We start from the raw sequence: 14,525 nt of genomic DNA on the forward strand, positions 1-14,525 counted from the left end.
AGTCAATGTATTTCTCTTACCAACACCCAGTCAATGTATTTCTCTTACCAACACCCAGTCAATGTATTTCTCTTACCAACACCCAGTCAATGTATTTCTCTTACCAACACCCAGTTAAATGTATTTCTCTTACCAACACCCAGTTAATGTATTTCTGCCAACACCCAGTTGAATGCACTCCTGCCAACACCCAGTCAATGTATTTCTCTTACCAACACCCAGTAAAATGCATTTAGCCTGCCAATACCCAGTCAATGTATTTCAATACCCAGTTAAATGTATTTCTGCCAACACCCAGTTAAATGCACTCCTGCCAACACCCAGTTAAATGCACTCCTGCCAACACCCAGTTAAATGTATTTCTGCCAACACCCAGTTAAATGTATTTCTGCCAACATCAAGTTAATGTATTTCTGCCAACACCCAGTTAAATGTATTTCTGCCAACATCAAGTTAAATGTTTGTCTGCCAACACCCAGTTAAATGTATTTCTGTCAACATCAAGTTAATGTATTTCTGCCAACACCCAGTTAAATGTTTGTCTGCCAACACCCAGTTAAATGTATTTCTGTCAACATCAAGTTAATGTATTTCTGCCAACACCCAGTTAAATGTATTTCTCTTACCAACACCCAGTTAAATGCATTTCTGCCAACACCCAGCCTGCCAACACCCAGTCAATGTATTTCAATACCCAGTTAAATGTACTTCTCCTGTCAATACCCAGTTAAATATAATGCACTTCTCCTACCAATACCCAGTTTATGCACTTCTCCACCTAATACACAGTTAATGTACTTCTCCTGCCGATACACAGTTAATGAACTTCTCCTACCAATACCCAGTTACATGCTGCCAATACCCAGTTAAATGTACTTCTCCTGCTAATACCCAGTTAAATGTACTTCTCCTGTGAATACCCAGTTAATGTACTTCTCCTGTGAATACCCAGTAATGCACTTCTCCTGTGAATACCCAGTTAATGTACTTCTCCTGTGAATACCCAGTAATGCACTTCTCCTGTGAATACCCAACTACAAGGCTGGCACATATTTCTCATTTCAAAATTCAGAAAGAGAATGGACCCTTCTTTCAGAAAACACACAGTGATTGATACTTCTTTCTGAACAGGTTGGTAACATGACTGGTGCTTTTTTTCTGAAAGCATTCAGTAACAGGATTGACCTTTTTTTCTGAAAACGACTGGTAACATGACTGAAATTATTTTTCTGAAAACATTCACCACTTCTTTCTGAAAACATTCAGTAACAGGATTGACACATCTTTCTGAAAGCACATTAACAGGATTGACAATTCTTTCTGAAAACATTCAATAACATGATTGACAATTCTTTCTGAAAGCACAGTAACAGGATTGACAATTCTTTCTGAAAACATTCAATAACAGGATTGACAATTCTTTCTGAAAGCACAGTAACAGGATTGACAATTCTTTCTGAAAACATTCAGTAACAGGATTGACACTCCTTTCTGAAAACATTCAGTAACAGGATTGACACTCCTTTCTGAAAACACTCAGTAACAAGATTGACAGTTCTTTCTGAAAGCACAATGACAGGATTGACACTTCTTTCTGAAAACACCCAGCACCAGATCAACATGAAACAGACAGCACTGTTGAAGGCATGGTTGATTCAAAGTCACACATGTATACACACACAGACACTCATACAGACTGACACAGACAGACATACAAACACATCAACAGGGGGGTGGGGGTGGGGTGGGGAAGTAGAGGCTGAATTCAAAGACTGAAACAAACAGACACACAGACAGACCGACACACAGACAGACTGATACAGACAGACAGACAGCACTGTTGGAGACATGGTTAATTCAAAGTCACACATGTATACACTGACTGACAGACTTACACAGACAGACATACAAACACATCGACAGAGTTGTGGGGTATGGGTGTGGGAGACCGAATGCAAAGACTGAAACAGACACACACACACACACACACACACACGCATAGACAGACTGACACACAGACAGACACACGGACTGACCTATTAGAGGAAGAGGTGGGTTTGGAGCGCCCCCTGGTGTTAGCCTCCCACACACTGTTGGCCAGGTAATTACCGATGGACGTCATCACCTTGGTTACCTCTGGTCTGCAAACACACATGGATAAGTTATAAGCATAATAATAATGGCAATAATAATAACTTCATAAAAGGCGTTCAACCATTTGAAAAGCTTTACAATAATGCAACACATGCACGTACCCCCGTGCAGGCACATATGCATGCGCGCACGCATGCATGCAAGCATGTACACTTGACATCCACTTTGTGTCATTGACACTTTTCTTGACATCCCTCACATGGCATCCACTTTGTGTCACTGACACTTTTCTTGACATCACACACATGACATCCACTTTGTGTCATTGACACTTTTTTTATATCCCTGACATGACATCCACTTTGTGTAACTGACACTTTTCTTGACATCCCTCACATGACATCCACTTTGTGTCACTGACACTTTTCTTGACATCACTCACATGACATCCACTTTGTGTCATTGACACTTTTCTTGACATCCCTCACATGACATCCACTTTGTGTCAGACACTTTTCTTGACATCACTCACATGGAATCCACTTTGTGTAAGACACTTTTCTTGACATCCCTCACATGACATCCACTTTGTGTCATTGACACTTTTCTTGACATCCCTCACATGACATCCACTTTGTGTCACTGCCACTTTTCTTGACATCCCTCACATGACATCCACTTTGTGTCACTGACACTTTTCTTGACATCCCTCACATGACATCCACTTTGTGTCACTGACACTTTTCTTGACATCCCTCACATGGCATCCACTTTGTGTCACTGACACTTTTCTTGACATCCCTCACATGACATCCACTTTGTGTCATTGACACTTTTCTTGACATCCCTCACATGACATCCACTTTGTGTCACTGACACTTTTCTTGACATCCCTCACTTGACATCCACTTTGTGTCACTGACACTTTTCTTGACATCCCTCACATGGCATCCACTTTGTGTCACTGACACTTTTCTTGACATCACTCACATGGAATCCACTTTGTGTAAGACACTTTTCTTGACATCACTCACATGGAATCCACTTTGTGTCACTGACACTTTTCTTGACATCCCTCACATGGCATCCACTTTGTGTCACTGACACTTTTCTTGACATCCCTCACTTGACTGTGGTCCCACATCTAGTGACTAGGGTCCAAGCATCCCTTGGACAAGGGGGCCAAGTTATGGCCACTGTATGGTCCCCAGTCTTGGTGTTGTTCACAAGCTGTTGAGGCGAGTCCATTGCCACTGGCAAATTGTGCAGTTTGCTTATAAAAACATTTCCTTTTGGATTTACTACATTAACTACAGCTGATGTTTCAGAAACATTTCTTTTCCACCCCTCACCTTTTCATTTGTAATTAGTTTTCATACCAATGTTTACCGAAACTGGTTCGGTTTCATTAAGATGTGCCACTGATATAATTGTCAGTGAATAAGTTGTTGAATCGAGTTCTAATGATGGCTGTTTTGGGGTTAAAAGGTTTCCTCTTTACTATGTTTTATGCCAGGGGTACGTGTGGGTATCTACCACTAGTTTATTATTATCTCTCTATTGCTTCCATACAGGGTTGTAATACATATTCAGGGTAACAAAAGGTATCCCACTTTAAATGATTTGTTGTTGTTATTTTTCATGAACATTTTTTTTTTAACATTTTATGTTATGTAAGAACATACTTTCAAACAAACAAAGTGAAATATGGGGAATTCTAAAACAAATAAGCAAAAGACACACACAAACGTTATCATCAACATCATCAGCATAAATGTTTCACAGAGAAGTGGGTTTTCACTTTCCACTCCCTGGTCCCATGTTCCACTAATCTCTCATGCTCCCCTGTCAACTATCCACTCCTACCCCTCCCCCCTTACCCCTCCCCACACACACAGCCCACACTCCACACTGAATGATCCCTCTACTGTCTGACTCTCACCATTTCATCCTTGTTCTATGCAAACAAGTATTCACACACAAAAAGCAACAGAGAAAAAAAAAAGATGAAAAGGAACAGTCTTACTGTACTAAAGCAAGTGCCTTAACTGTTGGTAAAAACACGCTGTTCACCACCTTCCCTACTTTAAATGTTGTTCCTTGACATATTGTGTATATATGTATATGTCTAGGTAGTGGGCGAGCGTTGGCTTCTTTTCATTGGACACCTTTGCACTGATTAAAAGTTGGCTTCTTTTCAACCATGCTGCACCAGTGATATCGATTGTTTGGCTTCCATTACAGCCGGAGGAAGTTGTTGTGCCGGAGGAGGAAGTTGTTGTGCCGGAGGAGGAAGTTGTTGTTGTTGTGCCGGAGGAGGAAGTTGTTGTGCCGGAGGAGGAAGTTGTTGTGCCGGAGGAAGTGTGCCGGAGGAGGAAGTTGTTGTGCCGGAGGAGGAAGTTGTTGTGCTGGAGGAAGTGTGCCGGAGGAGGAAGTTGTTGTGCCGGAGGAGGAAGTTGTTGTGCCGGAGGAGGAAGTTGTGTGCATGCTCCAGAATGTCCTTCCCCTTTTCCTTTTCAGTTATGTTGGTTCCAGAGCAGGGAGGTTACTCCTCCAAACCCCAGTTGTTGCTGTTGTCTTTCTTCAGTTGTCTCCCTTTGGAATTCAAATTCCCAGTGGTTAATAAATTTTGTTTGTTTTCCTATTGGTTGAATGAAGACGGATGGTTGAATGGAGGACAGATTTTGCGTGTGGAGGCAATGATATTTTAACCCTTTCTGGGTCAGCTTTTGTTCCAGGATCCACCACTTGAGGGAGGCCGAGCTACTGGGTTATGCAGGCAGCAACCAAGAAGGGAAGTTGGGGCAAGTCCAGGACCCTTCACCCTCACACACCATCACTACAGCCAGACGATCTCCCTCTGTCCTCCCCCACACCATCACTACAGCCAATCTCCCTCTGCCCTCCCCCACACCATCACTACAGCCAGACAATCTCCCTCTGTCCTCCCCCACACCATCACTACAGCCAGACAATCTCCCTCTGTCCTCCCCCACACCATCACTACAGCCAATCTCCCTGTGCCCTCCCCCACACCATCACTACAGCCAGACAATCTCCCTGTGCCCTCCCCCACACCATCACTACAGCCAGACAATCTCCCTCTGTCCTCCCCCACACCATCACTACAGCCATCTCCCTCTGTCCTCCCCCACACCATCACTACAGCCAGACAATCTCCCTCTGTCCTCCCCCACACCATCACTACAGCCAGACAATCTCCCTCTGTCCTCCCCCACACCATCACTACAGCCAGACAATCTCCCTGTGTCCTCCCCCACACCATCACTACAGCCAGACAATCTCCCTGTGTCCTCCCCCACACCATCACTACAGCCAGACGTTCTCCCTCTGTCCTCCCCCACACCATCACTACAGTCAGACGATCTGCCTCTGTCCTCCCCCACACCATCACTACAGCCATCTCCCTCTGCCCTCCCCCACACCATCACTACAGCCTACAGCCAGACAATCTCCCTCTGTCCTCCCCCACACCATCACTACAGCCTACAGCCAGACAATCTCCCTCTGTCCTCCCCCACACCATCACTACAGCCAGACAATCTCCCTCTGTCCTCCCCCACACCATCACTACAGCCAATCTCCCTCTGTCCTCCCCCACACCATCACTACAGCCAGACAATCTCCCTCTGTCCTCCCCCACACCATCACTACAGCCAGACAATCTCCCTCTGTCCTCCCCCACACCATCACTACAGCCAGACAATCTCCCTCTGCCCTCCCCCACACCATCACTACAGCCAGATGATCTCCCTCTGTCCTCCCCCACACCATCACTACAGCCAGACAATCTCCCTCTGTCCTCCCCCACACCATCACTACAGCCAGATGATCTCCCTCTGTCCTCCCCCACACCATCACTACAGCCAGACAATCTCCCTCTGTCCTCCCCCACACCATCACTACAGCCTACAGCCAGACAATCTCCCTCTGTCCTCCCCCACACCATCACTACAGCCAATCTCCCTGTGTCCTCCCCCACACCATCACTACAGCCAGACAATCTCCCTCTGTCCTCCCCCACACCATCACTACAGCCAGACAATCTCCCTCTGTCCTCCCCCACACCATCACTACAGCCATCTCCCTCTGTCCTCCCCCACACCATCACTACAGACAATCTCCCTCTGTCCTCCCCCACACCATCACTACAGCCAGACAATCTCCCTCTGTCCTCCCCCACACCATCACTACAGCCAGACGATCTCCCTCTGTCCTCCCCCACACCATCACTACAGCCAATCTCCCTCTGTCCTCCCCCACACCATCACTACAGCCATACAATCTCCCTCTGTCCTCCCCCACACCATCACTACAGCCAGACGATCTCCCTCTGTCCTCCCCCACACCATCACTACAGCCTACAGCCAGACAATCTCCCTCTGTCCTCCCCCACACCATCACTACAGCCAGATGATCTCCCTCTGTCCTCCCCCACACCATCACTACAGCCATCTCCCTCTGTCCTCCCCCACACCATCACTACAGCCAGACAATCTCCCTCTGTCCTCCCCCACACCATCACTACAGCCATCTCCCTCTGTCCTCCCCCACACCATCACTACAGCCAGACAATCTCCCTCTGTCCTCCCCCACACCATCACTACAGCCAGATGATCTCCCTCTGTCCTCCCCCACACCATCACTACAGCCAGACAATCTCCCTGTGTCCTCCCCCACACCATCACTACAGCCAATCTCCCTCTGTCCTCCCCCACACCATCACTACAGCCTACAGCCAGACAATCTCCCTCTGTCCTCCCCCACACCATCACTACAGCCATCTCCCTCTGTCCTCCCCCACACCATCACTACAGCCAGACGATCTCCCTGTGTCCTCCCCCACACCATCACTACAGCCAGACAATCTCCCTCTGCCCTCCCCCACACCATCACTACAGCCAGACAATCTCCCTCTGTCCTCCCCCACACCATCACTACAGCCAATCTCCCTCTGTCCTCCCCCACACCATCACTACAGCCATCTCCCTGTGTCCTCCCCCACACCATCACTACAGCCATCTCCCTCTGTCCTCCCCCACACCATCACTACAGCCTACAGCCAGACAATCTCCCTCTGTCCTCCCCCACACCATCACTACAGCCTACAGCCAGACGATCTCCCTGTGTCATCCCAAGACCCCAAACCCAAATGGACAGTTAACATGGACTCAGAGTTAAGTTCAAGATTCTTCTGTGGGTCTGAAAGTGTGTAACATCACTTTACATCAGACATGTGACATCACTTAATGACATCACTTTATGTCAGACACATCACACCACATGACATCACTTTATGTCAGACATGTAACATCACTTTCTGTCAGACATGTGACATCACTTAATGACATCATTTTATGTCAGACACATGACACCACTTTATGTCAGAGACATGACACCACATGACATCACTTGTCAGACATGTAACATCACTTTATGTCAGACATGTAACATCACTAAATGACATCACTTTACATCAGACATGTGACATCACTTAATGACATCACTTTGTCAGACACATGACACCACATGACATCACTTTACATCAGACATGTAACATCACTAAATGACATCACTTTGGCATGTGATATAACTTTATGACATCACTTGCCACTTTATGTGACACCACATGATGACACCACTGTAAGTGGGACCTGTGACACCACAAGCCGACATGACTGCAGGACATGACTCACGGCCAGTCATCCAGGTCCAGAGATCTGACGCGCGAGATGTGGGTGCCGATGTTGCGATGAACTCCACTGCACTCAATGCACATCACCACCCCCAGGTTGATGCTGGCCCAGCTCGGACCTGACACACACAGGTACAGGGTGTTACCTGCTGACACTGACACACACAGGTACACGGTGTTACCTGCTGACACTGACAGGTACACAGTGTTACCTGCTGACACTGACACACACACAGGTACACGGTGTCACCTGCTGACACTGACACACACAGGTACAGGGTGCTACCTGCTGACACTGACACACACAGGTACAGGGTGCTACCTGCTGACACTGACACACACAGGTACACGGTGTTAACACCTGTCACACATGTAAATATACTGATAAACTAACATCTATCACACACAGGTACAGATACTGATCAACTACCACCTGTCACACACAGGTACACGTACTAATCCACTAGCACCTGTCATAGGTAAATATACTGATCAACTAACACATCTAACACACAGGTACATATACTGATCACCTAACACCCGTCACACACAGGTACATATACTGATCCACTAACACCCGTCACACACAGGTACATATACTGATCAACAAACACCTGTCACACACAGGTACATATACTGATCAACAAACACCTGTCACACACAGGTACATATACTGATCAACAAACACATCTAACACACAGGTACATATACTGATCACCTAACACCCGTCACACACAGGTACATATACTGATCCACTAACACCTGTCACACACAGGTACATATACTGATCCACTAACACCCGTCACACACAGGTACATATACTGATCCACTAACACCCGTCACACACAGGTACAGATACTGATCAACTACCACCTGTCACACACAGGTAAATATACTGATAAATTAACACCTGTCACACACAGGTACATATACTGATCAACAAACACCTGTCACACAGGTACAGATACTGATCAACTACCACCTGTCACACACAGGTAAATATACTGATAAATTAACACCTGTCACACACAGGTACATATACTGATCAACAAACACCCGTCACACACAGGTACATATACTGATCAACTAACACCCGTCACACACAGGTACATATACTGATCAACAAACACCTGTCACACACAGGTACATATACTGATCAACAAACACCTGTCATACACAGGTACATATACTGATCAACAAACACCTGTCACACACTGGTTCATATACTGATCAACTAACACCCGTCACACACAGGTACATATACTGATCAACAAACACCTGTCACACACTGGTTCATATACTGATCAACTAACACCCGTCACACACAGGTACACACATCACTACCTGGTCAATACTGATCGACAAGTTGTGCACAGACAAACTGGGGGTGCCACAGTCCACACAGATGGTGTGTACAGACACAACAGACATACTAGGGGCGCCACAGTCCACACAGATGGTGTGTACAGACACAACAGACATACTGGGAGTGTCACAATCCACACAGATGGTGTGTACAGACACAACAGACATACTGGGAGTGTCACAGTCCACACAGATGGTGTGTACAGACACAACAGACATACTAGGGGTGCCACAGTCCACACAGATGGTGTGTACAGACACAACAGACATACTGGGGGTGCCACAGTCCACACAGATGGTGTGTACAGACACAACAGACATACTGGGGGTGCCACAGTCCACACAGATGGTGTGTACAGACACAACAGACATACTGGGAGTGCCACAGTCCACACAGATGGTGTGTACAGACACAACAGACATACTGGGAGTGCCACAGTCCACACAGATGGTGTGTACAGACACAACAGACATACTGGGAGTGTCACAGTCCACACAGATGGTGTGTACAGACACAACAGACATACTGGGAGTGTCACAGTCCACACAGATGGTGTGTACAGACACAACAGACATACTGGGTGTGAAACAGTCCACACAGATGGTGTGTACAGACACAGACACAACAGACATACTAGGGGTGCCGCAGTCCACACAGATGGTGTGTACAGACACAACAGACATACTGGGAGTGTCACAGTCCACACAGATGGTGTGTACAGACACAACAGACATACTAGGGGTGCCACAGTCCACACAGATGGTGTGTACAGACACAACAGACATACTGGGAGTGTCACAGTCCACACAGATGGTGTGTACAGACACAACAGACATACTGGGAGTGTCACAGTCCACACAGATGGTGTGTACAGACACAACAGACATACTGGGAGTGTCACAGTTCACACAGATGGTGTGTACAGACACAACAGACATACTGGGAGTGTCACAGTCCACACAGATGGTGTGTACAGACACAACAGACATACTGGGAGTGTCACAGTCCACACAGATGGTGTGTACAGACACAACAGACATACTGGGGGTATCACAGTCCACACAGATGGTGTGTACAGACACAACAGACATACTGGGAGTGTCACAGTCCACACAGATGGTGTGTACAGACACAACAGACAAACTAGGGGCGCCACAGTCCACACAGATGGTGTGTACAGACACAACAGACATACTGGGGGTATCACAGTCCACACAGATGGTGTGTACAGACACAACAGACAAACTAGGGGCGCCACAGTCCACACAGATGGTGTGTACAGACACAACAGACATACTGGGGGTATCACAGTCCACACAGATGGTGTGTACAGACACAACAGACAAACTAGGGGCGCCACAGTCCACACAGATGGTGTGTACAGACACAACAGACATACTGGGGGCGCCACAGTCCACACAGATAGTGTGTACAGACACAGACAGAACAGACATACTGGGGGTGTCACAGTCCACACAGATGGTGTGTACAGACACAAACACAACAGACATACTGGGGGTGCCACAGTCCACACAGATGGTGTTGCCACGTGTGGTCCTGATGGTCTGTATGAAGGCCTGGTCCAGGTTGCTCTGCTTCTGAAACACACAGCACACACCTGTGTCAGTGACACACACATAGCACACCTGTGTCAGTGACACACACACAGCACACCTGTGTCAGTGACACACACAGCACACACCTGTGTCAGTGACACACACAGCACACCTGTGTCAGTGACACACACATAGCACACTTGTGTCAGTGACACACACACAGCACACACCTGTGTCAGTGACACACAGCACACACCTGTGTCAGTGACACACACATAGCACACCTGTGTCAGTGACACACACACACAGCACACACATGTGTCAGTGACACACAGCACACACCTGTGTCAGTGACACACACACAGCACACCTGTGTCAGTGACACACACACATAGCACACACCTGTGTCAGTGACACACACACAGCACACCTGTGTCAGTGACACACACACAGCACACCTGTGTCAGTGACACACACAGCACACACATGTGTCAGTGACACACACAGCACACCTGTGTCAGTGACACACACATAGCACACTTGTGTCAGTGACACACACACAGCACACACCTGTGTCAGTGACACACAGCACACACCTGTGTCAGTGACACACACATAGCACACCTGTGTCAGTGACACACACACACACAGCACACACATGTGTCAGTGACACACAGCACACACCTGTGTCAGTGACACACACACAGCACACCTGTGTCAGTGACACACACACAGCACACCTGTGTCAGTGACACACACACACATAGCACACACCTGTGTCAGTGACACACACACAGCACACCTGTGTCAGTGACACACACATAGCACACCTGTGTCAGTGACACACACATAGCACACCTGTGTCAGTGACACACACACATAGCACACTTGGGCATAAAACTGCTTCAAGCACTTAACATGAGAACACTTGTGGGATGCGATGGAGAATAAAACAAAGGAACGCAATCCCATGAGCTGAAAAAATGCGTGCCACCTGCTGAAGAGAAAAAAACCACCAAAACAATGTGGATGTGTGTTTGGACTGCATCAGGAGTGAACCATGTAGCCAGCAACGAGGCATTCACAGAGCTTTATGTACTGATGTGTGGTAGTGTAGCAATAGCTTCAAAAGTGGAGAACGGTACGCCTAAGTCTTAGCATAAACAGGTCTGCAAATATGTGTATGTGAGTGTGAATATTCATGTGCATATGCAAACAGAAGCATGCTCATGCAAACATGTTTGCACAGAAATAGGTGAGTGCATTCATCTTCCAAGCTGATCAGTAAGTTTGCTGTGTTAAGTCATGGTCTGGTCAGGGTATCAATTGGTTTGATCTTGTTTGGTTTGGATTTTTTCCTTTGGTGCATGTTGTAGTTACAGTGTTGGTGTAATCGGTTTTTCATTGGCAGGTTGCACATTGTGACATGTAGTGAAATATAGTCACAAAAAAAACATTCAACAAGAGAGGCAAGGCCTTCAAGACTCACTTGTGATACACTTTAAAAAAAATCCAAGCTTTTTATGTATTGAGTATAATTTCAAAATGTAATGTTTAAGATGAGAAAGATCAGTTTAAAGCAAATTAAGTCCCCTAGCATTAATTACAGAGTAATTTCCCTTTTTTACTATCTGCACCAAAACGTTTCCAAATAAATAAAACTTCCATGCTTAGCAAAAGAAGTTCCTGATTGAACAAAAAATGATAATAATGACTGCTCTTGTTGTTGGATCAGAATTCTCAGATCAAAGTGCCAAGTTTTGAGAATACAAAAAATATAAATATGACAGTAAATGCAGTTTGCATATAATTAGGCTTCTTTTTTTTTATTTTTGTTCCCATCCCAGAGGTGAAATATTGTTTTAAACAAGATGACTGGAAAGAACTGAATTTTTCCTATTTTTATGCCTAATTTGGTGTCAACTGACAAAGTATTTGCAGAGAAAATGTCAATGTTAAAGTTTACCACGGACACACAGACACACACAGACACACACACACACATGGTTGATTTTTGTTAAAAAGATACTCGAAATTATAGGCCTTGATCACATTTGGAAAAATCAATTTACATTCAGCGTACATAGACTGAAATACGTCGTGTATAAAAAATTAGAAAATGAATATATCAAATACTGGAAAGATAAAAGAGAAAAAACATTAAAGCTAAAATTTTACAATACGATTGTAGCAGAGTACAAAACTGAAACCTATCTTTTAAATATATCAGATACAAAACACAGACAAGCTTTAACAAAACTCAGAATAAGCGCACATGACCTAAAGATTGAGAAAGGTAGATATTTAAATATTCCACAAGAAGACAGATTGTGCAACAAGTGTAACATCCTGGAAGACGAAATCCATCTTCTTGATCATTGTATTAAATATAAAACCTTATGGCAACAATTTTTAAAGGATATTCAAAATTCGAATAACACAGGACATATTCCCAGTCAGGTGATGCTAACAGATGATGAATATATACAAACAAGATTGGGAAAATTTGTTTATGAATGCTGCTGCATTAACTGATTGATTAATTGTGTGTTTTTCATTCGTTCATTCATTTACCATTGCACTTGTGTCTTATAAACCTTGTGGTTTCATGACAGTAAAATCTATTCTATTCTATTCTATTCTATTCACACACAGACAACCGAACACCGGGTTAAAACACAGACTCACTTTGTTTACACAAGTGAGTCAAAAAGCACAGCCAGCAGTGACAACAAGAGAAGTGAAGGGCTGCCAGAAGTGACCCTGGGTTGTGTTCTTGCCATTCCCTGCACTGCTCAACCAGCACGTGTGACACACGACAACACAACGCTACCACAGAGAAAGACGAACTGACCCTGGATTTCCCCAGAATGTCATTGCCTTGAAGACAGCTCAGAATCTGTTGTTCAATGGCATCCACCCAGTCATCACGATCCTGCAATCACACATCACACCTGTCACATCACCCACCCACCACGCTACCCTGATACCACCACCACCACCACGCTACCCTGATACCACCACCACCACCACGCTGATACCACCACCACCACCACCACGCTACCCTGATACCACCACCACCACCACCACCACGCTACCCCACCACCACCACCACCATGCTACCCTGATACCACCACCACCACCACCACCACCACGCTACCCTGATACCACCACCACCACCACGCTACCCTGATACCACCACCACCACCACGCTACCCTCATACCACCACCACCACCACCACGCTACCCTGATACCACCACCACCACCATGCTACCCTGATACCACCACCACCACCACCACCACGCTGATACCACCACCACCACCACGCTACCCTGATACCACCACCACCACCACCACCACGCTGATACCACCACCACCACCACGCTACCCTGATATCACCACCACCACCACCACCACGCTACCCTGATACCACCACCACCACCACCATGCTACCCTGATACCACCACCACCACCACCACGCTACCCTGATACCACCACCACCACCACGCTACCCCACCACCACCACCACCATGCTACCCTGATACCACCACCACCACCACCACCACGCTGATACCACCACCACCACCACGCTGATACCACCACCACCACCACGCTGATACCACCACCACCACCGCGCTACCCTGATACCACCACCACCACCACCACGCTACCCCACCACCACCACCACCACGCTGATACCACCACCACCACCACGCTACCCTGATACCACCACCACCACCACGCTACCCTGATACCACCACCACCACCATGCTACCCTGATACCACCACCAC

General features: G+C 46.5%; 1 protein-coding gene across 2 annotated transcripts in view; it reads right to left on the minus strand.

The window, feature by feature from the left end:
* Positions 1-14,525, minus strand: part of LOC143276649 (centaurin-gamma-1A-like) — an 80,173-nt gene that overhangs the window by 12,932 nt on the left and 52,716 nt on the right. For both annotated transcript variants that reach the window (XM_076581271.1, XM_076581270.1), the window contains exons 14-17: positions 13,587-13,667; positions 10,690-10,774; positions 7,812-7,929; positions 2,037-2,141 (exon numbers count right to left, since the gene is read on the minus strand). In XM_076581271.1, coding sequence (XP_076437386.1) covers positions 2,037-2,141; positions 7,812-7,929; positions 10,690-10,774; positions 13,587-13,667 — 389 coding nt within the window. The remainder of the gene's footprint in view (positions 1-2,036; positions 2,142-7,811; positions 7,930-10,689; positions 10,775-13,586; positions 13,668-14,525) is intronic.

This window comes from Babylonia areolata, chromosome 32 (genome assembly GCF_041734735.1).
Source record: "Babylonia areolata isolate BAREFJ2019XMU chromosome 32, ASM4173473v1, whole genome shotgun sequence".
Taxonomy (NCBI): domain Eukaryota; kingdom Metazoa; phylum Mollusca; class Gastropoda; order Neogastropoda; family Buccinidae; genus Babylonia; species Babylonia areolata.